The sequence below is a fragment of the Diospyros lotus genome, chromosome 7, assembly GCF_014633365.1.
Source record: "Diospyros lotus cultivar Yz01 chromosome 7, ASM1463336v1, whole genome shotgun sequence".
Classification (NCBI taxonomy): Eukaryota; Viridiplantae; Streptophyta; class Magnoliopsida; order Ericales; family Ebenaceae; genus Diospyros; species Diospyros lotus.
The window spans coordinates 1,762,724-1,790,596 of record NC_068344.1 but is presented as its reverse complement, the minus strand read 5'-3'; the positions used below and the strand labels follow the sequence as shown (position 1 = coordinate 1,790,596).

The window sequence follows — 27,873 nt, the reverse complement described above, 5'->3', positions numbered from 1 at the left end:
AGAAAGTAACAACCTGTGCTTACAACTTTGTGAACTTTTGTTGTTAATGACTTGTTGGCAACATTATCTTTCTTCCACAGATTGGAAGTGGAGAATTTTTCGTACTATATTCTTCTTCTTCTTCTTCTTGTTTTGTTTCTTTTTTGGAAAAAGTAGTATGCTTTCAAGTAATTTCAGTTACAGTTCAGGGACACTTTTCTTTGTTCTAAGCAGTTTCAAGTAATTTGCTTTGTTCTAAGTAGTATGAACAAACACGCTGAGATAGGCACCCTAGCTGAATTGCCACATATAAGGTGATTAAACTATATTATTTAAGCTAACTTTTGAAGATGCTTTAATACTAACTGAAATTAATTCTGTGTGCTGAAATCTGTCCCTAAAATTAACCAATTGGTTCTTATGTATATATATAGGTTTTTATGGCTTCTAGGGTGACTTTGTTGTGCCATTATTGGCTTCAAAGTTGTTGAAAATTAAGTATATCAATTATTTTGTTGTTATTATTAATGCAGATAATTACAAAAAAAAATTACTGACGGTTCTGAATAGCTGGTAACAAAGGTCTACCTTTACCGGAGGTAAATTGCCAACGGTAAAGTCCTAACTTTCCTGGCAGTTAAGTACCACCAGTAATGGTAGACCTTTATTGGTGGTTACTACCACCAGGAAAGGTACATATTTACTGGCTATAAGTAATTGTCGGGAATATTGCAAGACTTCCAGTGATTATTTAGAGTTGGTAACGTTCCTAATTACTGGCGGTGGCCACTGCTGGTAAAGGTCTTCTTTCCTGGTGGTTTTTCCTCAACCACCATTTTAGAGCTTTCCCAGCAGTAGCTAACTGCTGGGCACTTTTCTCGATGCATTTTTCCCTACAAAAGGCGAAACCACTGGGAAAAGTTTTCCCAATGGTTTCTCTGCCTTCTACTGGTAGTTTTCTACCACCAGTAAAACTCTTCCTCCTTGTAGATGGTTTTGAGATTTTGTAAGGGCTGTGCAAGGCCATTCGAAGGCTCTTAATGTTCTGTTGGCAAAGGTCCATGGGTGTGTGAGGAGTATATTGACAGTTTAAGTTGGTTTTGATGATTGTTTTATGTATTTCTGAGCCTTTTTGTTTGTCACTTGAATGGGTACATGACCCTTGCATTTATGGCAAAAATGGGTAATTCTATAATACTTATGGGTCTTGGTACCTTATAAAATGTAAAGAGTGTGATGTACAGCACAAAGGGTATATTGTGTATACAAAAGGTGTATTATACAATTATTATGTAGAGATTCTTTATGTGTACAATACATCCTTTATACTGTACAACACACTTTGTATTGTACATCGCACTTTTTTCATTATACAGTGTACTGATACCCTTGGGTTGCATAGAAATATTCAGCAAAAATAGTTCTTAAGAGTACTACTTTTTTTTTTTCCTGATCATCTTTGGGCAAAGGAATGAGAGCTTATGATACTTTTAAATTTATTTGTAATAAATTATGAGATGTGGCTGTGGAGCCTGCCACTTAATTATACTTGTGCTATCGTCTCTTGGATAAAGTGGCACATGTCTTTAAAACGTAGATCCTCCAGATGGCACTACCTACCTGGGCAAGTGTAGGGCAGGCCCCAAAGATTAGGAGTCACCCTTACAAGGCACCCAACTCAAATAGATAAGGAATAGTTACACTGTAAATTAAGAACTTGTCTGCATGCGAGAAGGTTTGAGCCCATGCTCATATCACACCATGTATAGGTAATGACCATGTCGAGGAATCTTGGAATCAGAACTCTTATTAGTTAAGGCTAGATGATCACTAGAATATAACTAACACCCGATAGCTTACTAACTCTTTCTTTTCTGACATAGGCTTGCTTGATCTCTCTCCCTCACCCCTCTCCCCAATTTCCCATTATTGTCCTGTTTTTTGCTCTATTGACTTAAGAATTGGAGAGTGTCCCAACTCCATCTTAGTCCAATTCTCTACTGTGATTGTATGTAATAATTAGTCACGGTGTCAAAACATCAAATTCTTATCAACGCAAAAAAAAAAAAAAAAAAATCTGTTTATTCATGTGAATATTTATTTATTATTAATGATATCTACGTCATTCAAGATCAAATACATAAGATATAGTTCCATAGAATTACCTAGGTAGTTGCAGATCAATGGTAATCGATGTTAACAAATTAAAATAAGGATGTCATGCATGGGCTAGTAATGTTGGATATATGTTCAAAGAAATAACGTCCTTACAAATTTTAATGTAACAAAAAAGTATTTTTTTTTCTTTTCAGTAAGTAATGTCACCAAAAGTCATGTCATAGTTGATTGTAACATTATTATATATTCATGTTAATAGAAAATCCAACATGAAAGATTCATTAATATCTTCATGGGGCCATTCGCTCTAAAGATTTACTCTCATATATAGAGGTTGTCTTCATTATAAATTAGGCATAAGTAAATGCACTTGAAATGCTTTGTAATATTTATTGATTATATTTATTAGTTCTAGCTTTCACTAATACTCCTACTTGTTTATTCAAAAGATAAATTACACTTAATATTTCTAAGATTTAGTAAAATGACAAGGACCTCCCCTGCCATTAACATGTTGCATAAATTGACCATGGTGCCCTCATTTAAACCTCTCATCTCTTTCTGTCTCTATCCTTTCTCGTAGCTCTCTCCCTCTTTGTAGCATAACAATGGTTTGGTAATAGTTGAAGGTTCAAGCATCGTCAAATTGACGTGGTTAATTGTTGAGAACCCCAATTGGGTTCTCTACTTTCCCACCTTTGGCCATTGTCGAACCAATTTGGTTGTTGGGAATGCCAATGGGGTTCTTGTAATCGCATTGCAATAAGATAACCCCTTTCACAATGGAAGAGGGAGAGATAGGGTAACTTCACGGTGGTGATGATGATAATTCTCCTTGATTGCGGCGGCAAGGGTACGCCTCTCTCTCCCCCTTTGTCTTCTTGCCTTCTCTTTCCTCTTTCTATCTTTCTCTTTGACGCTCGCTCCTTAACTGATGAGGAAACCCCACCACTAATGGGGTTTCATCCCCCCCCCCCCCCCCCCTTGAAGTAACCCCGCCAATGATGGGATGGGAAAACCCTCTCGCTCTCTCTTCATAGAGGAACCTAGATACCTAAATGTCAGTTCCTCCATCATCGATGGTTGTGGTTTGTGATGGCAATTGACTATCACTAGTAATTTTTTTATTTTTTATTTTTCTGTAATTATAGAGAGAAAAACGGAGGTGACGGAGAGGAGGGATGGCATTTTGGGATATTGCAAAAGTTTAACTCCCATTTTCTCATAGCAAGGTGGAAAGCAATGTGTGGTCAATAAAGTCAAGGGAAATCCTTAATGTTTCTGATACATCGAGGTTGTTTGTGTCTCTTTGCCAAACCTCAAGGGGTGTTGGGTGCATTAAAATTCACAGAAATCATGTAGATGGACTATTTTGAGTGATCAGGATTGCATATTGTGTGGTCCTATTCATAGCACGAGAAGATGTTACATTGTAATCCTGAACAAGAAATGTAGTGTCAAGTACTAATCAGGCTAGTATTTGGTCATAAAATTAATAGATTGATTATTATTTGAAAATGAATTTACTGTGAAGATCTAGAAGATGATGGTGAGGAAAAATGAAAACAAAATGGGTTTAATTTGAAAAAAAAATAAATGTATTACTTTTTCTTGCTGTGCTAATATATATATTTTTTCGTTTTTGTTTCTTTCGCAATATGTGTGTTGTTTTTTCTTCCGTTCCTTTGCTTTTTAAATTTTGCTTTAAGCATAACGAGTTACCACTCAAATTTCATATAGAACAAGACACTAAACCTCAATACTCCTAACCCCTATTCAAGTTTGACTCCTGTCATTTTAGGTTAGTGCTGGAGCCAGGACCTAGACTCAGTGGGTCAAACTCTTTTTCCTAGTTTAATATCATTAATTATTATATATTTAATATGAAAGTATTTGAAGCTTGGAAGAATGCTTTCATCATCTTGGTTATGGCATTCTTGAAGAGAGATGAGTATTGATTTAATGCCATTTTTATTTTAAGAAATTTTCCATAAATATAACCTATTAAAAAATAAATTTTAGATTAAAAAATAAATATTACTTAAGACTATGAATTAGTTAGTAATACAAAGTATTTTAACTACTAAGCATTATTAGTCCTAAAAAAAAAGTTTAACTATATTGTAAAAATCACTAATATGAAAAATGAACCAAGGTTTTTCTTCCTTACCTTAAAACTCAGATTGTTACACAATTGCTAAGATTTTGTGTCATTCTTCAATCATTTTTCTGTTTCTTTTTTCTTTTCCCACTCTCTTCCCCCCCTTTTTTTTCTTATAACTCTAAGCACTTGCATGTTCAAAAAAAAAAAAAAAATCTTTGTTCTTTTTATCGAGCAAGAATAGAGGAATAAAATTTGATTCTAAAATCTATTTTTAATCAGCTAATCAAGCTAAAGGAAACAAAATGTTGAATCAATTATCAAAGATTCAAGGCATCAGTTAAGTAATAAAGATACTCCTTGATTGTAAAAGAAGCTTAATTGTGGTTGTATTCTGAAAATTTTGAAAAGCACCTATTTATATCTTTTACTTTTTAAAAAGTCATAAAATTTCAAAATATACCTTTTTTTTTCTTGTGGCCTTGAATATTTTAAAATATCATATATTAATCAATATTTTTATTTTTATTGCTTAGAGTCTTCTTTTCTTTTTCTTTTCCAAATCGATTGACATTTTATTGATTTAATAGGGGGGCAATTTTGGAAAAAAAAAGTAAATTGCATACCTAACTTCTGTAAAGTTGGGGGGGGGGGGAGAATAGCGGCAATTTTGCAAACAGTGAATTGCATTTCAAATGTGTAATTTTTGTCAAGTTCAGGGGGGATGCAATTACCCCCTCTCAACTATCTGGATCTACTGCTTCTTGGTCAAAATTCCAGTTTGTGGATTGAATTTCTTCTTGTTTGATGCAATATGTTGCATTTCATTACATCGCCAATAGAACAAATAAAAGAGTGCTTAACTTGTCAACAAATCTTGATTCACAGGGTTTGTCATTATAGCCTCACTGGGTTCTTTCATTGTATGATCTTTGTATAACTGGAGTGCAGCATGCATATTGTTTATTAAAATCTGTTTACAAGTTTCTTGTATGAACAATGATGTGTGGCCCAAATTGAGGGCCCCAATACTTAGGACCAAAAGGGGAATTTCCCATTCTACTACCCCTCAATTCAGGCAACATATCATTCGTCTTCTTCAATTCATTTTGAAGTGGTTTGTTTTAATTGTTTATGTTAATAATCAACAACATTTTCAGTTTCCTTCTAGTCTATTTTCTAAATATCGCCTGTTCCTCCACTGCAGGTGTGAGAAGTCAGATATGGATGAGCAACTGAAACATAGAATTTTGATGGTGTCTGATTTTTTCTATCCCAATTTTGGTGGTGTGGAAAATCACATCTATTATCTATCACAATGTTTACTTAAGCTTGGCCACAAGGTCAGATAATGAATCTAATTTGCCTTTTTTTGGGGGGGGGGTTAGATTGTCCAATTTGTTTTTTACTGCACTCTTGCTAGCTCTTTCTTTGAATAAGCCATTATTAACCGGCCCTTTTCATTTGGAGAAATGAACTGGTTTTTTGAACAGTGTTCACTTAATTGGTGGAAATTTACTCAAGATTTGGCTATTTTGTCTTCTTCACTTATGCACTTTTAAATTATAAGTTCAATATGTTTAAAACAGAGTATGTTTTAACCCCTGGAGTTTGGCCTGAAAAGTTGGTGTCAGAATTTGTCATTAAGACCTATTAGGACTTAAGTACTGAAAGTTCATTAACCTTGTTACTTGTGATAATGCTGAAGGAACTTTATTTGATTCATATACCTTCTATTATGTTCTTCTTCAAATGGTTTGTAGAGAGTTCCAATATAGAGTGTAGTGTCATTCAAACTATCAAAGTGTCTATTGGATTTCACTTCTGGTGGGGATGAGAAGATAGGAAACACTTCCAGCACAATAATTACTTGGCTAAATAATTGTGTCCTACAAAAATGTGTGTTTAAAAATTTTGTTTTATGTTTTGTCATTGAAATGCTAAACAAAAACCAGGTAATTAGCAGAGCAAACTGTCTGCCTGTTGGAGGCATCACATATTTTCTTCTCTGGTTGGTTAAATTACTCAATGGCATGATTTTTCAGGTCGTAGTAATGACTCATGCTTATGGAAAACGTTCCGGGGTGAGGTATATGACAGGAGGCCTAAAGGTCTACTACGTACCATGGAAACCATTCCTTATGCAGAACACACTGCCCACCTTTTATGGGACACTTCCAATAACGAGGACAATTCTCATACGGGAAAAGATATCATTGGTGCACGGGCATCAAGCTTTCTCAACTCTTTGTCATGAAGTTTTGATGCATGCACGGACGATGGGATACAAAGTTGTATTTACAGATCATTCACTTTATGGTTTTGCTGATGCGGGCAGCATTCACATGAACAAAGTATTGCAGTTTACTCTAGCAGATGTTACTCGGGCCATTTGTGTTTCTCATACAAGTAAGGAAAACACAGTTCTGAGGTCAGGTCTGCCGCCAGAAAAGGTTTTTGTAATACCAAATGCCGTGGACACAGCTGTGTTCAAACCTGCTCCAGAACGACTTAGCTATGATGAAATTGTTATAGTTGTGATAAGTAGACTGGTTTATCGAAAGGGTGCAGATCTGCTTGTTGAAGTGATCCCAGAAGTATGCCGTTTATATCCTAATGTGAGTTATTGTAGGTCACTCTAGTGACTTCTTCAAATTTTCACACATATTACAAGCTCAGTTGTGCTTGTTGAAAGTACTCCCTGAATTTTGCCGTTTATATCATGATGTGAGTCAAGGTTCGTTTCCTTGTTGGAGGAGATGGGCCTAAAAGGGTGAGGCTAGAAGAGATGAGGGAAAAGCATTCTCTTCAAGATCGAGTGGAAATGTTAGGTGCCGTTCCGCATGCCAAAGTTCGTTCTGTCCTTATTTCTGGCCATATATTCTTAAACAGGTAATGTTTCATTATATTCATCTCTAATGTATTTTCTTTCATTAAAGTTTCAGCAACTTGAGCTGGTGATTTAAAATTTTACAAAAAGAAAACCTTTTTTTATCTGTTTTGATATTTGATCAATCCCAACATACCATCTCCAACATTCTCCTTGTCTCTTAATTAAGTGAATATATAGCAAAGCGATGCTCTTTGCTAATGATCATGACATTCAACATAAACCTTGTAACTGCTGTTATTGACTAATAATAAATACAAACATATTTTTTCTTTTCTGGGTTTGTCAAAGTAGTTATTTTATTTATATTAAATGATCAATGAGCCACCTGTGTTGAGAAAAGTTAGTGTGATTTTTGCATGTCCTGCCACAATCCAAGTCTTTTCTGTTGTTTTTCCAACCTTAGGGATGCAAGATTTTGCACAAATTATGCAAGACCAAGAGAAAACCTGAAGATAAGCACCGTTGCCACATATGTACAGAAACGCCTTTAGTGTCATCGCTTTGTTTTATCTACCCCTACCCCCCACCCCATCTTCTCCCCTTCTTTTCCTGTTTTTGTATGCAGTCATGTGTGTTCCTTTTGAAGAAATTTTACTTGTTTATTGTTTCTATTTTGGCAGTTCTTTGACAGAAGCATTTTGCATAGCAATCTTGGAGGCTGCGAGCTGTGGATTGTTAACAGTCAGTACACGTGTGGGAGGTGTCCCAGAGGCATGGATACTGAGATATCTTTTCTATGCTTACTTAGTTTGAGAATGTCTTCCCATTTTGTTCTTTAGTGGGTGGAGCTAAGATTAGTTTGAAAGAATGATAATTCTTTGGGCTATTGGCTTTTTAACTTCTCATTTCTTTCTGTTATGCCTAAATAGGTTCTTCCAGAGGATATGATTGTACTAGCAAAACCAGATCCCGTTGATATGGTACAAGCAATCCAGAAGGCAATATCTATGCTTCCAGAAATTGATCCACAAAACATGCATCTTCGTGTGAGTGAATTTCCTAAGTATACTTACCAAAAAAAAATCCTAAGTATAAGCTATTTGTTTTAAGATATACTGCTCACTTTTTATGTCTGTTTCTTATATTTAATGGCAGATGAAGAAATTGTACAGTTGGCATGATGTTGCCAAAAGAACAGAAATTGTCTATGACCGTGCTTTGAGATGTCCAAATCATAATCTTTTAGAACGACTGTCACGGTAAGAAGAGAGTTCATAATCTGAAAATTTCTTGTGCCAAAGTCTGGGGGTGAGGCTGGAGGTGGTTATATGCTTGTGGATACAAATACTTTAAGATGGGCGTGTAATGCAATGTGTAAATCATCCCTCGTATTGACTATGCTTCTTATTCTATAAAATCTTTTCTTCAACATATCAGCCATGGTAAATTGCTCTTATGGTTGCAGGAACTTAATGTGGTCCATTGTAAGATGTAATGTCTCCTTCCCTGTCACTGGGCTTCTTTGAGCTTTCTTAAATTGTTGGATAAAACAGCGCAATTAAATCTGAAATTACATTAGTTCTAGCAGCTTGTTAGATGTCATTTGCACATTACTTCTAGTAGTTTTCTGCTCTGCTCATGAATGCAACATTGTCTAGGCAATTAATGACCGACTTCAGAATAAACTTATCCAATTTTCAGTTAGGCTGGAAGTTTTAGTTTTTAAGTCAGAAAGCTGCATAATGAGCACTGTTCTTTTTTTGGTCATAAGTAGAGAATACTGCATAACACATTATGTAGTTTCAAGGTTTGCTGATGATGTGATGGGTAAATAGGTACCTCATATGCGGTGCTTTGGCAGGCAAGCTTTTCTGCTTGGTCATGATTATTGATTTTTTGTTATGGCATCTGTTGCAACTTTTGCAGGTATACCCCTTCTTCTATGCCATTTTGTTTAAAGAATTGCTCTTAATTACTTTGTCTTCTGCTTGATATTTTCCTCACATTAATTATTTGCTTGCACATTCCATTAGCCTGCTGCAGATATTGAGAGGGTCCCTGATATAATTCTACCACAAGGTCAACATGGGGAGGAATCGGGCGATTTTGAGTGAAGCTTTGAAATTAGTTGTGGCCTCAACAATCAAACTGGGAGCTATGTGATTGGATGCAGGTTACATGTTTTGACTTGCACCTTCCAATTTCATAGCGCCTGGCTTCTTAACTTTGCTTATCTTCCATTCAGTTGGTATGGAGGTATACTGTGTCTTGCGTAGGTTTTGGCAGTGATAGACTGACTTGTGGGTACTGATGATTATAGGGGCCTGAGATGTAAAGATGTTTGATTATTCAATTCTGTTGTTGCCCAATAGATATTTATTAACTGCCACTATTATAACTTGCTGCTGTAGTAAGGAGCCTTGACAGATTCATAGATTAGTCTTCAAACACCTTTAAAAAGACGTTTTTGTCACCATGATACTGTCTCATGCAGGAGGCTAAGTGATAGAGGAAAACAGGCCTGCAACCATGAAAGCAATCCCCTCGCACAAACTTAATAGAACTATAACATTCCAAATCTCATTTCAGTCTCTTATCATATTGGAGGGTGCCAATACTATATACCCATCCTGGTATTAAATAACGCAAACACATAATAGTTATGATGCAATACAGCAGCCAGTCTACCGGGCATGAGGTAGCAAAGCCGGGAGATTCGGTTCTGTAATCTGTAGTGCACCTGCTGCTAGCCTTGTTGTCAAGTCCTCGACAGAGACCTTAGCCACATCTCTTCTCATGCCAATGTCCGCAGCATACCGGCTTGCACAGTAGACTCCAAATGCTGTAGCGGCCATCCCATAGGCATTTGTGGTGATAAGCGTTAATGGAGTAGACAAAACAGCTGCAATCGGCCCACCCACGAATGAAACAGCTTGCCCACTCTGCCCCATTGTACTTTGATCCAGAACAAGTAACCCTGTCTTGCAGTAGATGGCAAAGTCTTCACAGTTGTTCTTGAATACGTTATAACATCCAAAGCCATTGTTAAGAAGGTGCTTTGCGCGATGGACCACAATGTCGTCTGGATCTGAAGCAGCAAGAGTGCAAGTTCCACCACGCGCTTTTGCAAGAAAGAGAGCGGGTGGGACAGCATACTCGAAACAGTAGAGAACACCTCCGGCGAGGAAACAGTTCAGGCATGAGGATATAACCCCATGATGACCCTCTTCCGGTGGGTTACAGGTGGAGCAGGGTACTTGAGCTCGGGCCGGTACCGAGCTCGTCACAAGGACATCCAGCACAGTTCCCGTTCCTACTTCCTGGCCCCGTCTTGTAAAATGGATGACTTTATCATCTCCAACATAGATGCCTGTAAGGACAAAAATTAGGTAAAAAATTAATACACACACACACACCCCCCCCTGGAGATGACAAAGAAATCAACCCTCAATCTTTTGAAACAGATCATTCAAAGTTCATACATCCAGAGTGACCATGGAGATAAAAAAATTAGTCTAAGAATACCAAGGGCAAGAACCCACAAGTTGCTCCTCATCAAATGACACAAACAATCATGAAATCGATAGAATTATGCTGCCTCAATGGGATCGCTGCATTTCACTTTGATGTCAAGGACACAAAATTTATTCCCAAATAATCAGATCTCGAGGCTCCCTCCACTCCAAACAACCTTCTGATGCGATCCCAACCATAGAGAAATGCCACAAACAAGAACAATACAAAGATCACGCCCCAAAATGGGCGAATCACAAAATACCCACAGAAATATGTAACAGATTGGGGAATAAAACAAAAGATTGAACCAGAGAAGAGAAGCAAATCAAGAGAAACACAGAGAAGTGACCATGATGGGCGTAGATATAGGCGGCCCTCCAGGAGTAGATGTGATCTCCGGGTTTGAGGTTCTTCTTGTCCACTCTGCGTTTGTTTTCGTCCATCGAAGTCCGAATACATCAAAAACATTCGAATCAACAAACCATTTGAAGAACGAAGTTACAAACACCAAATCCAATTGGGGAACAAAGTTAAATCAAAGGCGTACACGGATGCATGCATACATACCTGTTAGAAATCAGCCCCATCTCTCTCTTTCGGCGTGAGTGATCGAACAGAAAAGGGTTTTCGCGTCGAGAGAAGAAGAATTGCTATCACGAGCGTCTATAGAAGAAAAGGGCCTGGATCGATTGGCGAGAAAATAACGAATATGCCCTCCTCCACCGCCCTCGATCCTTCGCCGTTAGCGAACGGAAGTGTTGAAGGAAGCGTCGCCGTCACGCCGCGTCTTGCGGCGGTTGCACGTGTTTAAAATATAGGTGAGATATATTTAGCTAGGTTTTGACAAAACCATCCAGATAAAATTATATTAAAATAATTTTTTGATATTTTTTAAATTAAGATATAAAATAATTAAGATAATATTAAAAAAATCATAATTAGTATTCTATAAGTTACATCATAGGCTACACAATATATCATAAATGATAAAAATATCTCTCGCGTCTCACAGTCTCTCCTTATCGTGCTTCATCTCCTCATGCCATCTCACCGCCTTGGGTGAAGAGTATTTTATTCATGCGTCTCACCGTTTCATGCCGTCTTACTTCATCACCTTAAGTAAAGGGTAGTTTGAACATTTTAACTATATTATGTAGTCAATGATATAACTCATGATATATTAATAATATTTTTTATTAAAAAATATTTTAAAATTTCTATTAAATTATTTTTTAAAATTTTTAAAATATATTGGGGGATATATTAGTAATTTTTTTTATCTATAACGTATTAGATAAATTTATGTGGAATGATAGATAAATTTATATTGTCAAATAAATTTAATAAATATAATAAAAAATATTTTTATTTAAAAGGATAAATTAAATAAAAAGATAAAATAAATATTTTACTTTTCTCTCTCGACTTTTGATTAAAACAACTAAGAATAATTAATGAGCAATAGCCACTTAGCTTTTCAAAAAGAAAGAAAGACAAAGGATGAACTAATGAATTCTTGTGTCTTGATTCATTGTAGAAGGGAGATAAATGATAAAGTCAATTGCGTTGAGGTTCATTGCTAATAAATTTAGGTGTCAGTATCATAGAGAGAGAATCATGTTATCATTGTCGTTGTCATTACTATTTTTGTCGTTATTGACCCAAAAAAGAGAGAAACATATATAGATTTAAGAAAAAAAGATAAAAGTAAAAAAAAAAAAAGAGAATTTTTTTAAATATAAGAGCACTTTAGTTATTTTTTAAATAGATTCTTAAATCAAATTATATCTATATCAAAAATCAAACCGAATCAATTAAATAGATATTTAAATCTAATAAATCAAAAAAATTGAAAAAACTAAACCGATTGAAAGAGTAAAAGAAAATAAAAAATTAAAATAAAAAAGTATAAAAAAAACATCATTTTTGACATTTTGGTAGATTCTATTTTTTCAATTTTCTTTTAATTCGAGATCGAACTCAATCGAAATAAAAAAAATTGTTAAACTTAAAAATCGAACCAAATCGATCTACAATTTAAATTGAACTGAATCATCAATTTCGATCAATTCGATTCAATTATTTCAATTTAATCAAAATATTACTTATTCTATGTTTAAAAGAAAAATTAAGTAAAAGCTACAGAAGTGGTATTATCGACTCTTTTAACATGTCAATTTTGGAACTCATGCGTAGGCTAATTCATAGAAGAAAAAAGGTCTGCAACCCCATCCCACAAACTTTATAGAACTAGAACATTCCAAAACCCATCCTAGTACTAAATAACGCAAACAGATAATAGTTATCGATGCAATACAGCAGCCAGGCTATCTGGCTTGAGGTAGCAAATCCGGGACACTCGCTTCAGTAATCTGTAGTGCATCTGCTGCTAGCCTTGTTGTCAAGTCCTCGACAGAGACCTTAGCCACATCCCTTCTCATGCCAATGTCGGCAGCAATCCGGCTTTCACAGTAGACTTTGAATGCTGCAGCCCCTATCGTATAGACATTGGTGGTGGTGAAAAGCCTTAATGGAGCAGAACAAACAACTGCACTCAGCCCACTCACCAATGAATCAGCTTGCCCACTCTGCCCCATTGTTCTTTCATCCAGAACAAGTAACCCTGTCTTGCAGTAGATGGCAAAGTCTTCACAGTTGTTCTTGAATGTGTCATAGCGCCCAAAGCCATTGTTAAGGAGGTGGTTTGCACGATGGACCACAATGTCATCTGGATCTGAAGCAGCAAGAGTGCAAGTTCCACCACGCACACTCGCGAGAAAGAGAGCGCGTGAGACAGCATACTCGTAACGGTAGAGACCACCTCCGGCGAGGAAACAGTTCAGGCATGAGGAGACAACCCCATGATGACCCTCTTCCGGCGGGCTACAGGTAGAGCAGCATACCAGAGCTGGGGCTGGTAACGAGCTCATCACAAGGCGATCCAGCACGGTTCCTGTTCCTGCTTCCTGGCCCCGTCTGGTAAAATGGATGACTTTATCATCTCCAACATAGATTCCTGTAAGGACAAAAATTAGGTAAACAATGAATACAACACAAACGCACACCCCTGGAGATGACAAAGAAATCAACCCTCAAATCTTTTGGAACAGATCATTCAAAGTTCATACATCCAGAGTGACCATGGAGATAAAAAAATTAGTCTAGGAATACCAAGGGCAAGAACCCACAAGTTGCTCCTCATCAAATGACACAAACAATCATGAAATCAGTAGAATTATGCTGCCTCAAGCTCACAGTCAATGGGATTGCAAGGGTCCAAGATTCTTTTTTATTTAACTATGTGAATGTGCGCTCTGATTGCTAACAAGAAGGCAAGCATTTAAAACAATTAAACCCTATTGCCCTCTTCTTATGCATTCTATCCTAGACGTCCAAGATTACAGGATTTCATGTGGGTAACGATCAAAATTTATTACAAACATGGTAGCACCGAGGATTTGAATTTTCAATTGCAAAGATGCATATTTTTTAACAAATGCCGCAATGATGGATGGAGACTGAAGGGCTCTCCTGCAAAAGCAATACAGAAAGAGAACTGAGAGATCCAGCAAGCCTCTTTGATCACTGCATTTCACTTTGATGTCAACGACACAAAATTTATTCCCAAATAATCAGAAATGTCACAAACAATAACAATACAAAGATCAAGAGATTGAACCAGAGAAGAGAAGCAAGTCAAGAGAAACAGAAAGAAGTGACCATGATGGGCGTAGATATAGGCGGTCCTCCAGGAGTAGATGTGATCTCCGGGTTTGAGGCTCTTCTCGTCCACTCTGCTTCCATTTATTTGATTTCCCCATTCGTTTTCGTGTTTAATTAAAACATACTTAGAGATTTAATTAACTATCATTTGTTAAGATTATAATATTTTATAAGTAAAATATTAAACAATTAAGATAAGATTTGTGAAATATTTTAATATTTTTATCAAATTATTTATTAAATTTTTTAAAATATATTGAGAGACATGAGTTATTTTTTTCTTATATATAAGTTTCTAAATAAATTTATTTGAATAAGAAAGAGTTTAATTTATTTAAACAATTCTAGATAAAAAGTTATATGACTTTTTTTTAATGAATTATTAGATAAATTTAATAAATATAATAAAAAATATTTTTATCTGAAATATTTTTTATATTTTATTTTTTTAATCTATTATGATAAATTAAATGAAGAGATAAAATAACTACTTTACTTTTTTTTTTCTTTTGTCACTTTTTTGATTAAAATAATTAATAATCATTAATCAACCACAGTCACTTAACTTTTTAAAAAGAGAGAAAAAGAAAGAATGAACTTATGAACTCATGTGTTTTGAGTTTATTCTAAAAGTAAAAGAGAGGATAAATTCAATTGAGTCATAGAAAGTTATGTTGCACGGAAACACCTTATAAATGTCGTTTCTTCATTTTCGAAACGTTTCAGAAACGTTTCTTATTCCGCTTTTAGAGTCTATTTATGCCATTTTTTTAGAAAAATGTCCGTTTTCATGTTTTCGTTTTCTATTAAAAACGTTTCCCGTTTTTATTTCCGTAGAACATAGATAGAAAGAGAATCGTGTTGCTTTTGTTATTATTGTTTTTATCGTTATCGATCAAAAAAGAGATGCATAAGGAGAGAATCATGTTGCTTTTGTCATTATTACTTTTGTCACTGTCGATCAAAAAAGAGATAGATTGGTAGAGATTTAAGAATAAAAAAAAAAGAGAGAAATTCTTTAAATATAAGAGTTGAATATAATTTAAATATGTGAAGTACACATTATAAGTTGCTGAAATATAATTTATTTTTTAATTTATTTATTTTTCTTTTATTACATTTTATTTTTTTGCCTATTAATATATTTGTTAGTTATGTATTTGTGTAAGGATGAGCATTTGATGGATCAGCTACCCAATCAATCGAATTGCTAAAATCAAGTAGATTGAATTTATGTAAAAAATTGAACCATATTGATTAAATAAATCAAAAAAATTAAAAAAAAATCAAAAATCAAAATATCTGAACGAATCGAAAAAATTGAAATAACAAAGTACAAAAATGACATAATTTTTGATATTTTAATTGATTTAATTATTTTAATTATTTTAATGTGGAGATTGAACCTAATCAAAATTGTCAAACTTAAAAATCGAATCAAACCGACCTACAACTTGAATTAAATCGAACTAAGAAGTTTAACTAATTCGATTCAATTATTTCAGTTTAACAAAAATATTGTCAACTCCTATATTTGTGTGTTTAAAAGAAAAATTAAGTGAGTAAGACCAGTAGAAAGAGGTATTATTGACTCCTTTAATATGTCAATTTTAGACCAATATATATAAAGTTTTAAGTTAATAAAGTTCCTTAATAAAAAAATTAAATTATAATAATTTGATTATTCTTTGATGTTCAGTGACTGCAAAGGCATGAGCCCAAAGGCCGATGAATGGGCTTTCAGCTTAAGCCCATATCAAACTTCTACCCACAGACCCAACAGCTTAAGCCCATTCATTATAATTGTGCGATTACGCCATTGTATTATATTAAGGTAATATCATATTTCTTTTATATTACCATATCTCTCCAAAATGGGTGTTTATTTGCAGAGATGTATGGGATGGGACACACCCCTAAGCAAGCAGCTGAGACTGAGAGTGACCTCCATGGTGACACCATGCATAAGGACAGCAATGGTGGGTTCACAATTTTACCAGTCCATATATATATATATATATATCCAATAAGTCCTTTATTAATCCATGTATATCCATCCGTACACATAAATTGGGTAAAACTCCACCTAAAAAAGTTGATAATGAGATTAAGAAATAACGTTTAGCCCTAAGGGCATAGCCAAGTAGTAAAAAAGTAGGCTGAAAGCTTGTTTGGAGATTTCTAGTGTGGGTTCGATTCCTAAGAAAAGTAGAATGCTTCCTTCTGAGGAAGGACCTTATAAGTGATATTAGTGGTGTTGAGGGCTACCATCCTGATCATTTGGACACATTTCTTAATTTACCTCTTCATTGTAACTCTAGGGATAGGATGACTGAGAATGCCAATAATAAAGCATACTTTAAAAAAAAAATAGCATTTAATTAGAACTTATTTGAGCTACCCATGTCATGTGGTTAACTACCTATTTTATACTTAGCTAATATGACATGAGTGGCATGCATGTATGTGTATATGTATTATTTGAGTTGATTAAGACTTGATATATTCATGCGGTACAATTATAAATGGTATTTGAATACTTAAATTTAGAATATTTATTAATATATGTAACGATGTCATGTATATTTATATTAATATAATATACAATCCAAAATATTAATAAAAAATATCTTTAGAAATATCAAATTTGAATGTTTAAGTAATATTTTGAGGACTTAATTAGTTTGTAGTAATAATGGAATAAAATGGGGTAAAATACATATTTTAATTACTTGAATTTGCATCCATTTTTTTTATTTAGATACTTAAATTTTTTATTATTTTAATTATATCTATGGACTATACTTAATTTATCATCCTCAATAAATTTGTCGATGTATGTAATCACAATAGAAATAATAAAATTTTTAAGTATTTAAATGAAAAATGCATTTGGCCAATGAAAATGATTCAATAATGGAAATGGAGTCCATGCCATGCATGTATGATAGGGGTGTTTAAAAAAATTGTTAAACTATAAAAACAGACTACATTGCATGATTTTTTTGGGAGAACGGTTTGAGAAATTCATAAATTGTGCGGTTTGATAAAAAAAAAAAAATTAACCAAACTACCTACACCGCACCACAATATATAAAAATTAAAAAAATAAAACCCTAACATTTTAATTTTCTAACTTTATTTGTTTCCCTTAATATTGCAAATAAGTCCATTATGAAAATAAATATTGTAAACCTTGATTAGTGATGAAGTTAAAGTTATAGCATGTTTGCTAGGTTAATTACACCAATAATCACTTAATTTTGCATTCTGTTACTATTTGGTCACTGAATTTTGAAATATTACATGTTAATTATTAATATTTCAAAACTGTTACTGTTTAGTCATTGAACTTTAAAATATTATTTATTAGTCACTAATATTTTAAAATTGTTTCTCATCCATAAGTCGTAAACTTAAAGTTTAGTAACTAATGAGTGACGGGTAAGAAACGATTTTAAAATATTAATGACTAGTATGATATATTTTAAAGTTCAGTGACTAAATAATAATAATTTTGAAATATCAATGACTAACATATAACATTTCAAAGTTCAATGACCAAATAATAACAGAATGTAAAGTTTAGTGATTATTGGTGTAATTAACCCATGCTTGCTTGACCATGAATTATATTGTTGTTTCTTGTATTATTTTTATGTTACGGATATATGGTCGTGTTGTTAACTTTGAACTTTTAAATTTATATTTTGATTGGATTATAACTTATTTTACTTTGAATTGCATGACTTTAATTAGTTATGCTTGGTGTTTAAATAGTTATGGCATGTTTTGGACAAAATGTGAAAACGACGTCAAACCATACCGCAAAATATAGTGTAATTTGGTGCAATTTACGTTGATCAAATTAAATTGCATGATTTAAAATAATAAAAAAATTACATATATAATTTGATATATTAAAAATGACTTGAGACCAGCCAAATCACCCCAAACACCCCTAATGCATGGTGATTGTTTCGCCAATTGCCAGCCGCTAACTAGCTGCCAATATCATGTTATTCCTCCAACACCACCACCTCTTATATATATTAAAACTCCTAAAATATATAGCCTAACCGGTGGACATGTTTAAGAATATTTGTTATTTTAATTATTAAAAATTATTATTTAAATTTTTATTATATAATAAAATATTAATATGTGTATGAAGATATTTGTAAGTAACACGCTATATAAATGATTAATTAATAATATTTAAATAGATTAATTAGTTTATTGTACTTTTTTTAATAATTAAAAAATATAATTTTTGATTTTAATATATAATCACTTGAAAATTTTATATTTTAATTACTAAAATTATTATTTTAAAATTTTATTTAAAATATATAAAAAATATAAATAAGAGAGTGAGAAAGAGTTAAAAAAATAAATATTAGTTATCTCGATTTGTGATCAATATTTTGATCAAAATCTAAAAGAGGTGAGATTAATTTAAAAAAAAAATTACACGTAGTGACCCGTACGTGCGCCCAGCCACATAAGCACAGTGGCACGCGCAAGCAGACCCCCTTCTCGCAAACTCCAGCATCTTCATCCGCTTCCAGAAGATTCCACCATCCGCCTAATCATAGCCCGCCACTTCATCCACGTCAACAGCGAGCCGCGAATCTCCTCCAACTCCGTCCTACATGTCATATCATAACACGTGTCTCCAGCCGCCCCGTAAAAAATGTCCACGATACAATGTTGCGTATAGAAGCAAAAATCTTTGGCCGTTAAATTCGCAGCCTAAACATCTCCGATTCTCTTTATCTCTCTCGGCAAGAAGAAGCGCACTCGAGAGATATCGGAGCTCTCTTCGTGTTCGTCTTCTCTGAAACCTCAATTTTGGGAAGCCTGATTTGGAGGCGAAAGCGTCGATGATCAATCTGAAGCCGCCAGAGGCTTGGGGATCGACCGTGCCGCCGGTGACGACGAAGAAGGCGTTGTCGTTCATATCGAGAGGTTGGAGAGAATTGACTATGTCGAGGAATCTTGGAATCACAACTCTTATTAATTAAGGCTAGATCATCACTAGAATATATAACACACACCCGATAGCTTACCAACTTTTTCTTTTCTTACATAGGCTTGCTTGCTATCTCTCCCCCACCACTCTCCCCCAATTTCTCATTATTATCCTGTTTTATCTTTATTGACTTAAGAATTGGAGTGTGTCCCAACTCCATCTTAGCCCAATTCTCTACTGTGATTGTATGTAATAATTAGTCGCAGTGTCAAAACACCAATTCTAATGTGAGTTATTGAAATGGCACGATGAGCTATCAATTGTGTAAAGATAATCTCTTTTTGTAAGTGATAAACCTAGATTTGAAATTCAGAGAGACAAGTTTTGAAATATAGACAATGAGATTTTGAAATAGAACTTTTTGTTTATGATATTTCTATTTGAGATAAGAAGATTGCAAATTGTCATTCATTTCCAATTGATGCTCTTGTCCTAATATATTTGGAAGGATCTCCAATAATATCATTTCTCTACATATTTTTCTTTTTGAAAATGATTGATCTTTCTCTTCATTGACTATGTTTTCTTCATTAAACATTTAAGCATATTAACATTAAATCACAATCTTCATTAGGTATTGGAACTTCAACACTTATATCATCAACTATAGTTAGAAAAGATTCTTCTACAGTAGAGTTTTTTAAATACTTTATATGATTTACTTTGAGTAGAATATTCTAAAAAAATTATTTCCTCACTCTTTAGTATCAAATTTTTCTTAAAGAGTTTTTACCATTGTTAAGGATAAAGTATGCACTACCAAAAATATGAAAATATAAAATATTTAGGTTGCGTTATGTTTACTGTTTTCAAGTTATTTTTAGTTTTCAATTTTCTAAAATAATGAAAACGCATTCTCTTTGTTATTTTTAAAAATACATTTTTGAAAACAAAAAAAAAAAATTGTAAAGAAAACTCAAAACAACAAAAAGTTGTTTTGAGTGTTTTCATCCAAAACAAACTCAAAACTCAAAACATATTTATTTATTCATATTTTATTATTGTAAAGGGAAAAAATATTATAAAATTCATTAACTTTAAAAAGTATATATTTTTTAATAATATATTAACATTAAATATTTATAATTTACTTAATAATCAAATTTATTGAATAAAATATCATTGAAAAAATATTTTCAAAATTTCAAAGAGAACGCGTTTTCTAATTTTCTATTTTGAAAAATAGTTTTTCAAAATGACAAAGAAAATACGTTTTCAATTTTCTAAAAATAGAGTATCAAAATAAAAAACTGAAAATGAATTTAAAACTCAAAACTGAAAATTGAAAAGCAAAGAGAACGCACCCTTAGTTTCCTTTCTCTATATAACTCATAGGGGTTTTCTTTAGGATAAGCTTTATAGAAATCCTATTCAATATATAGCATAAGGTGTTAATGGCTTAAACCAAATGATTTTTGTCATATAACATAATTCTAACCATTTCTTGTAAAGATCTATTTTTTTCTTTTCAACTACCTCATTTTCTTTTAACATTAGAAAATTATGATCAATACCATTTTTCTCACAATAGTGCTTGAATTGTTCATTTCAAAATTCTCCCCATGATTGTTTCTAATTTTTTAAAATATATATATATATATATATACCTTTATCAAAAGATTTCAAATTGTCTAAACATTTGACCTTTTTGAAGCAAGAAACATTTTCAATTGAATCTAGAATAGTCATCTATAATGGCAAAAATATAATGTTTTCAATCTAAATTTTGGATTCTCATAGGTCCATCCAACAAGATGTAAATGAGGTAAATTAGAGTCCTAGAACAAACCTAACCAAAATTAATAATTCACAGATTTCCTTGATATTCTAATACTTTTATATGTCCAGCCAATAACTATAGAGTAAAAAGTGTTCTTTTAAGGGTCATATTGGCAATGTATTCTTTTATTCATTAAAATGCTAACTTAGAAAAGCAGTAAGAAAATAGGTAGTTTGGAACATGCTATGGATGAGTGTTTGGTAAATGCTTAAAAAAACTAGTTTTTTTTAGTCATGTTGGTAGAAGATTCCACCCTCCGCCTAATCATAGCCCGCCACTTCGTCCACGTCAACAGCCAGCTGCGAATCTCCTCCAACTCCGTCCTACGTGTCATATCATAACACGTGTCTCCAGCCGCCCTGTAAAAAATGTCCCCGATACAATGTTGCGTATAGAAGCAAAAATCTTTGGCTGTTAAATTCGCAGCCTAAAGATCTCTGATTCTCTCTATCTCTCTCGGCAAGAAGAAGCGCACTCAAGAGATATCGGAGCTCTCTTCGTGTTCGTCTTCTCTGAAACCTCAATTTCGGGAAGCCTGATTTGGAGGCAGAAGCGTCGATGATCAATCTGAAGTCGCCAGAGGCTTGAGGATCGACCGTGCCGCCGATGACGACGGAGAAGGCGTTGTCGTTCATATCGAGAGGTTGGAGAGAACTGATTATGTCGAGAAATCTTGGAATCACAACTCTTATTAATTAAGGCTAGATCATCACTAGAATATATAACACACACCCGATAGCTTACCAACTTTTTATTTTCTTACATAGGCTTGCTTGCTATCTCTCCCCCACCACTCTTCCCCAATTTCTCATTATTATCCTGTTTTATCTTTATTGACTTAAGAATTGGAGTGTGTCCCAACTCCATCTTAGCCCAATTCTCTACTGTGATTGTATGTAATAATTAGTCGCAGTGTCAAAACACCAATTCTAATCAACGCAAAAAAAATTTCTGTTTATTCACGTGAATATTTATTTATTATCAATGATATAGACATCATTCAAGATCAAATACATAAGATATAGTTTCATAGAATTGCCTAGGTAGCTGCAGATCAATGGTAATCGATGTTAACAAATTAAAATAAGCATGTCAAGGACCTGTTAGTATGCCATGCATGGGCTAGTAATGTTGGATATATGTTTGAAGAAACAACTTTCTTTCGAATTTTAATGTGACAAAAAAGTGTATTTTTTTTTTCTTTTCAGTAAGTAATGTCACCAAAAGTCATGTCATAGTTGATTGTAACATTATTATATATTCATGTTAATAGAAAATCCAACATGAAAGAATCATTAATATTTTCATGGGGCCATTCGCTCTAAAGATTTACTCTTATATATTGAGGTTGTCCTCATTATAAATTAGGCATAAGTAAATTCACAAGAACCTCCCCTGCCATTAACATGTTGCGTAATTGTAGTCCTACAAAAATGTCTCCGTTTAAAAATTTTGTTTTATGTTTTCTCATTATAATACTAAACAAAAACCAGGTATGCAGAATACACTGCCCACCATTTATGGGACACTTCCAATAACGAGGACAATTCTCAAACGGGAAAAGAATCATTGGTGCATGGGCACCAGGCTTTCTCAACTCTTTGTCATGAAGTTTTGATGCATGCACGGACGATGGGATACAAAGTTGTATTTACCTATCGTTCACTTTATGGTTTTGCTGATGCGGGCAGCATTCACATGAACGAAGTATTGCAGTTTACTCTAGCAGATGTTACTCGGGCCATTTGTGTTTCTCATACAAGTAAGGAAAACACAGTTCTGAGGTCAGGGCTGCCGCCAGAAAAGGTTTTTGTAATGCCAAATGCCGTGGACAGAGCTGTGTTCAAACTTGCTCCGGAACGACTTAGCCGTGATGAAATTGTTATAGTTGTGATAAGTAGACTGGTTTATCGAAAGGGTGCAGATCTGCTTGTTGAAGTGATCCCAGAAGTATGCCGTTTATATCCTAATGCAAGTTATTGAAATGGCACGATGAGGTATCAATTGTGTAAAGATAGTCTCTTTTTGTAAGTGATAAACTTAGATTTGAAATGCAGAGAGACAAGTTTAGAAATATAGACAATGAGGTTTTGAAATAAAAGTTTTTGTTTATGATGTTTCTATTTGAGATAAGAAGGTTGCAAATTGTCATTTATTTCCAATTGATGCTCTTATCCTAATACCTTTGGAAGAATCTCCAATAATATCATTTCTCTACATATTTTTCTTTTTGAAAATGATTGATCTTTCTCTTCATTGACTATGTTTTCTTTATTAAACATTTAAACATATTAACATTAAATCACAATCTTCGTTAGGTATTGGAACTTCAACACTCATATCATCAACTATAGTTAGAAAAGATTCTTCTACAGTAGAGTTTTTTAAATACTTTATATGATTTACTTTGAGTAGAATATTCTAAAAAAATTATTTTCTCATTCTTAATTAGCATCAAATTTTTCTTAAAGAGTTTTTACCATTGTTAAGGATAAAATATGTACTACCAAAAACATGAAAATATGAAATATTTAATAACCTTTCGCTATATAACTCATAGGAGTTTTCTTTAGGATAGGTTTTATAGAAATCCTATTCAACATATATAGCATAAGGTGTTAAACCAAATGATTTGTCATATAGCATAATTCTAACAATTTCTTGGAAAGATCTATTTTTCTTTTCAACTACCTCATTTTCTTCTAACACTATAAAATTATGATCAATACCATTTTTCTCACATTAGTGCTTGAATTATTCATTTCAAAATTCTCCCTATGATTGCTTCTAATTTTTTAAAATATATATATATATATATATACCTTTATCAAAAGATTTTAAATTGTCTAAACATTTGACCTTTTTGAAGCAAGAAACATTTTCAATTGAATCTAGAATAGTCATCTATAATGACAAAAATATAATGTTTTCCATCTAAATTTTGGATTCTCATAGGTCCAACAAGATGTAAATGAGGTAAAGTTAGAGTCCTACAACAAACCTAAACAACATTAATAATTCACATATTTCCTTGATATTCTAATACTTTTATATGTCCAGCCAATAACTATAGAGTAAAAAGTGTTCTTTTAAGGGTCATATTGGCAATGTATTCTTTTATTCATTAAAATGCTAACTTAGAAAGCAGTAAGAAAATAGGTAGTTTGGAACAAGCTATGGAGGAGTGTTTGGTAAATGCTTAAAAAAAATTAGTTTTTTTTAGTCATGTTGGTAGTAGAATAATTTAAGAAGTGATAAAAATACCCCTAGAATAAAAAAAATATTATATTTTAAGAACAGTTATATAAAAATGTAAGAACAATATCATATCTATTTCTTTACAATTACAAATAAATAATAAATAAAACATGTAATTTCTCGTGCTTTTGGTCCACAAACTTTGCATGAAGCAAAAATATATTGATTGGCCGCTCAATCTTTGGTATCCGAAGGGACTTCCGTTTACCTAACTTCTTCATATTGCAGGTAAATTAAAAAATTATGAAATAATCATCAAATTACCACTACAAACTTAATTCTCGTGACATACAGTTTACGAAATATATGAAATATCTCTATAAATACTTGTTTTAATTTTACCACTACAAACACATATCCAATTAGAGTTTTCATAACATACAGTTTTACTCAATTACCACTATATACGCATATATAAATATATTTCTCAAGTGTTAACCACAATCATGCCAACCCCTTTCCTTTACTATGGTCGTTCACACTTCTTTTTCCCTTATGCACTGTTACGTTCACTGGAATCTCCACGTCATCTTTTTCATATATTTGAGCTTGAGTCTGAAACATGCAAGATAACTCTTTTACGGAAAAATTGGTCGTAGACTTAGCCGAAGCACTACCACTTGATTCACCTTCTTCGACCCACTTCCAAAATCCACACTTAATACTGCAAATATTGAACAATCTCCCTTTATTTATGGACCTTTTGTTCACCTTGAAACATTTTACAATGCCTTGTTTACACGATGGGCATGGTCGCTTTGTTGGACATACCGCAAAGTAGTGCCCCCGCCGTCTACAGCTGTGACATACTCTTGCATTTCGTCTCATCCTTGTAATACTGTGAATTAGAAATTGCACTCCAATTAATAACACAAGGAAAAAAAGATTCATAATAACAAGGTTTCTATAGAAAGAGAGTGTTACAAATTTTCTATCGATCGCAAATGCCAACTATTACTATATCTATTACTATTAAAAGAGGTAGTGATGTACTTGAGCAACCAACTTTGACAAATTATTGCCTGCAACATACTACAATGCTTCTCCTAGCATAAAAAAATTGGTTGTCAATAATAAAACCCAACGGCCCAAGGTACAAATTCATGTTTGGACATCGCCTTTCAACATCTATTATTCAACTATAAGCATGATTTTATCTGGTATGACAGCAAAACTATTTTCAAAATCCATTTATATTGGAGGACCAAGATTAACGACGACTTTAATCCAAAACCATTGTATCTTTTTTTGTGTAGTAAATGGACTCAAAACTGAGAAATATCACCATAGAAGAATGCTATTCTGTGAAGATATAGACAAATATATAAACTCAAAGTACTACATACCAAGAGTGTTGGCCAGCGGTGGCAGATGCAATGGACGACAGGTGGGCGAGACATTGGGCACAACTGTCGGTGATGAGGGGTTGTGGGTTTTGTTTTGGAGATTTGTGGGTTTCTGGGCAACGGGTGGGGGCGACAATCGTGAGAGAGAGAGAGTGGTTGTGAGAGGCATGGCTGACCAATGGGGGCAATAGTCCTCAGAGCAAAAGAGAGAGAGAGAGAGAGAGACGATGGTCGACAGAGGCATGATCGGATGGTGAGGCCGACAGTCATGAGAGCGAGTGAGAAAAAGAGAGCGAGACAGTGGTGGGGCCAACTGTGTTGGGAGATGGAGAGACGGGTGGGGTTGACGGTGTTATCAAAGTGAGAGAGAGATAGAGACAGATGGTGGCTGTGAGAAGGGTGGCCGACGGCTGGGGCGACGGTGTTCGGACAGGGAGAGGCGGGTGGGGTTGATGGTGTCGTGAAAATGAGAGGTGGATGGGGGCGATGCTGTTTGCGAGAGGGAAAGTGACATAGAGAGTCAGTCGCATTAGAGGGGTGGTCGGAGGGTAGGGGCGATGGTCGTGAGAGCAAAAGAGAGAGAGAGAGAGAGAGAGAGAGGGTGATAGGGCTGATGGTGTCAGGAGATAGAAAGCAAGTAGGGCTGACGCTGTCGTTAGAATGAGAGAGAGAGCGTCAGACGATGGTCAATAGATAGGGCAACGTTTAGAAAGGGATAGGCAGGTGGCCGGAGGGTTGGGGCCAACGGTGTCTGCGAGAAGGAGAGCGAGAGAGAGAGAGAGAAAGACAAAGGGGGGGGAGAGAGAGAGAGAGAGATGGTTTAGGGTCTTTTCGGTTTGGGTTATTTATCACAAGGGCAAAATAGTCATTTACTTGCCCCGTAAACCATTCTCTAAACAGCCTTCTATACAAATAGCACAATGCTAAAAGAAAAATTAAGTAAAAGCTATAAAAAGAGGTATTATCGAATCTTTTAATATGTCAATTTTAGATCTCATGCGTAAGCCAATTCATAGAAGAAAACAGGCCAATACTAATCTGTAGTGCACCTGTTGTTTTCTAGCCTTGTTGTCAAGTCCTCGACAGAGACCCTAGCCACATCGCTTCTCATCCCAATGTCGGCAGCAATCCGGCTTTCACAGTAGACTTTGAATGCTGTAGCCCCCATCGTATTGACATCGGTGGTGGTGAAAAGCTTTAATCGAACAGACGAAACAAGTGCATTCAGCCCACTCACCAATGAATCAGCTTGCCCACTCGGCCCCATTGTTCTTTCATCCAGAACAAGTAACCCTGTCTTGCAGTAGATGGCAAAGTCTTCACAGTTGTTCTTGAATGTGTCATAGCGCCGAAAGCCATTGTTAAGGAGGTGGTTTGCACGATGGACCACAATGTCATCTGGATCTGAAGCAGCAAGAGTGCAAGTTCCGCCACGCACACTCGCGAGAAAGAGAGCGCGTGAGACAGCATACTCGTAACGGTAGAGAACACCTCCGGCGAGGAAACAGTTCACGCATGAGGACACAACCCCATGATGACCCTCTTCCGGCGGGCTACAGGTAGAGCAGCGTACCAGAGCTGGGGCTGGTAACGAGCTCATCACAAGGCGATCCAGCACGGTTCCTGTTCCTGCTTCCTGGCCCCGTCTGGTAAAATGGATGACTTTATCATCTCCAACATAGATGCCTGTAAGGACAAAAATTAGGTAAACAATGAATACAGCACACACGCACACCCCTGGAGATGACAAAGAAATCAACCCTCAAATCTTTTGGAACAGATCATTCAAAGTTCATACATCCAGAGTGACCATGGAGATAAAAAAATTAGTCTAGGAATACCAAGGGCAAGAACCCACAAGTTGCTCCTCATCAAATGACACAAACAATCATGAAATCAGTAGAATTATGCTGCCTCAAGCTAAGCTCACAGTCAATGGGATTGCAAGGGTCCAAGATTCTTTTTTATTTAACTATGTGAATGTGCGCTCTTATTGCTAACAAGAAGGCAAGCATTTAAAACAATTAAACCCTATTGGCACTCTTCTTATGCATTCTATCCTAGACGTCCAAGATTACAGGATTTCATGTGGGTAACGATCAAAATTTATTACAAACATGGTAGCACCGAGGATTTGAATTTTCAATTGCAAAGATGCATATTTTTTAACAAATGCCGCAATGA

The 27,873-nt window shown here is 34.5% G+C and overlaps 3 protein-coding genes across 11 annotated transcripts in view; 1 reads left to right on the top strand and 2 right to left on the bottom strand.

Moving 5' to 3' along the window:
* LOC127806002 (phosphatidylinositol N-acetylglucosaminyltransferase subunit A-like) overlaps nt 1-27,873 on the top strand; it is a 90,912-nt gene that overhangs the window by 3,802 nt on the left and 59,237 nt on the right. For 3 of the 6 annotated variants that reach the window (XR_008024314.1, XM_052342921.1, XM_052342920.1), the window contains exons 2-9: nt 5,406-5,541; nt 6,244-6,816; nt 6,936-7,090; nt 7,712-7,802; nt 7,961-8,077; nt 8,187-8,290; nt 8,867-8,957; nt 9,065-9,138. Coding sequence is in view for 4 of the 6 variants with exons in the window: in XM_052342921.1 (XP_052198881.1) it covers nt 5,422-5,541; nt 6,244-6,816; nt 6,936-7,090; nt 7,712-7,802; nt 7,961-8,077; nt 8,187-8,290; nt 8,867-8,957; nt 9,065-9,138 (1,325 nt within the window). In the remaining 2 variants the exon portion in view is untranslated. Of the gene's footprint in view, nt 1-5,405; nt 5,542-6,243; nt 6,817-6,935; nt 7,091-7,711; nt 7,835-7,960; nt 8,078-8,186; nt 8,352-8,866; nt 8,958-9,064; nt 9,139-27,873 lie in introns of all 6 variants that reach the window. The other 3 variants (XM_052342922.1, XR_008024315.1, XM_052342923.1) reach the window with 3 other exon arrangements.
* The window catches only part of LOC127806004 (protein LEAD-SENSITIVE 1-like), a 72,699-nt gene continuing 54,387 nt past the window's right edge, over nt 9,562-27,873 (bottom strand). The window contains exons 1-3 of one of the 2 annotated variants that reach the window (XM_052342934.1): nt 11,115-11,338; nt 10,897-10,970; nt 9,562-10,401 (exon numbers count right to left, since the gene is read on the bottom strand). In XM_052342934.1, the coding sequence (XP_052198894.1) occupies nt 9,716-10,401; nt 10,897-10,970; nt 11,115-11,134 (780 nt within the window). In that variant the 5' untranslated portion in view covers nt 11,135-11,338 and the 3' untranslated portion in view covers nt 9,562-9,715. Of the gene's footprint in view, nt 10,402-10,896; nt 10,971-11,114; nt 11,339-27,873 lie in introns of those variants that run through there. The other variant, XM_052342935.1, reaches the window with a different exon arrangement.
* Nucleotides 24,576-27,873, bottom strand: part of LOC127806003 (protein LEAD-SENSITIVE 1-like) — a 57,773-nt gene continuing 54,475 nt past the window's right edge. The window contains exons 3-4 of one of the 3 annotated variants that reach the window (XM_052342930.1): nt 26,739-27,375; nt 24,576-25,181 (exon numbers count right to left, since the gene is read on the bottom strand). In XM_052342930.1, coding sequence (XP_052198890.1) covers nt 24,788-25,181; nt 26,739-27,375 — 1,031 coding nt within the window. In that variant the 3' untranslated portion in view covers nt 24,576-24,787. The remainder of the gene's footprint in view (nt 25,182-26,738; nt 27,376-27,873) is intronic. The other 2 variants (XM_052342928.1, XM_052342925.1) reach the window with 2 other exon arrangements.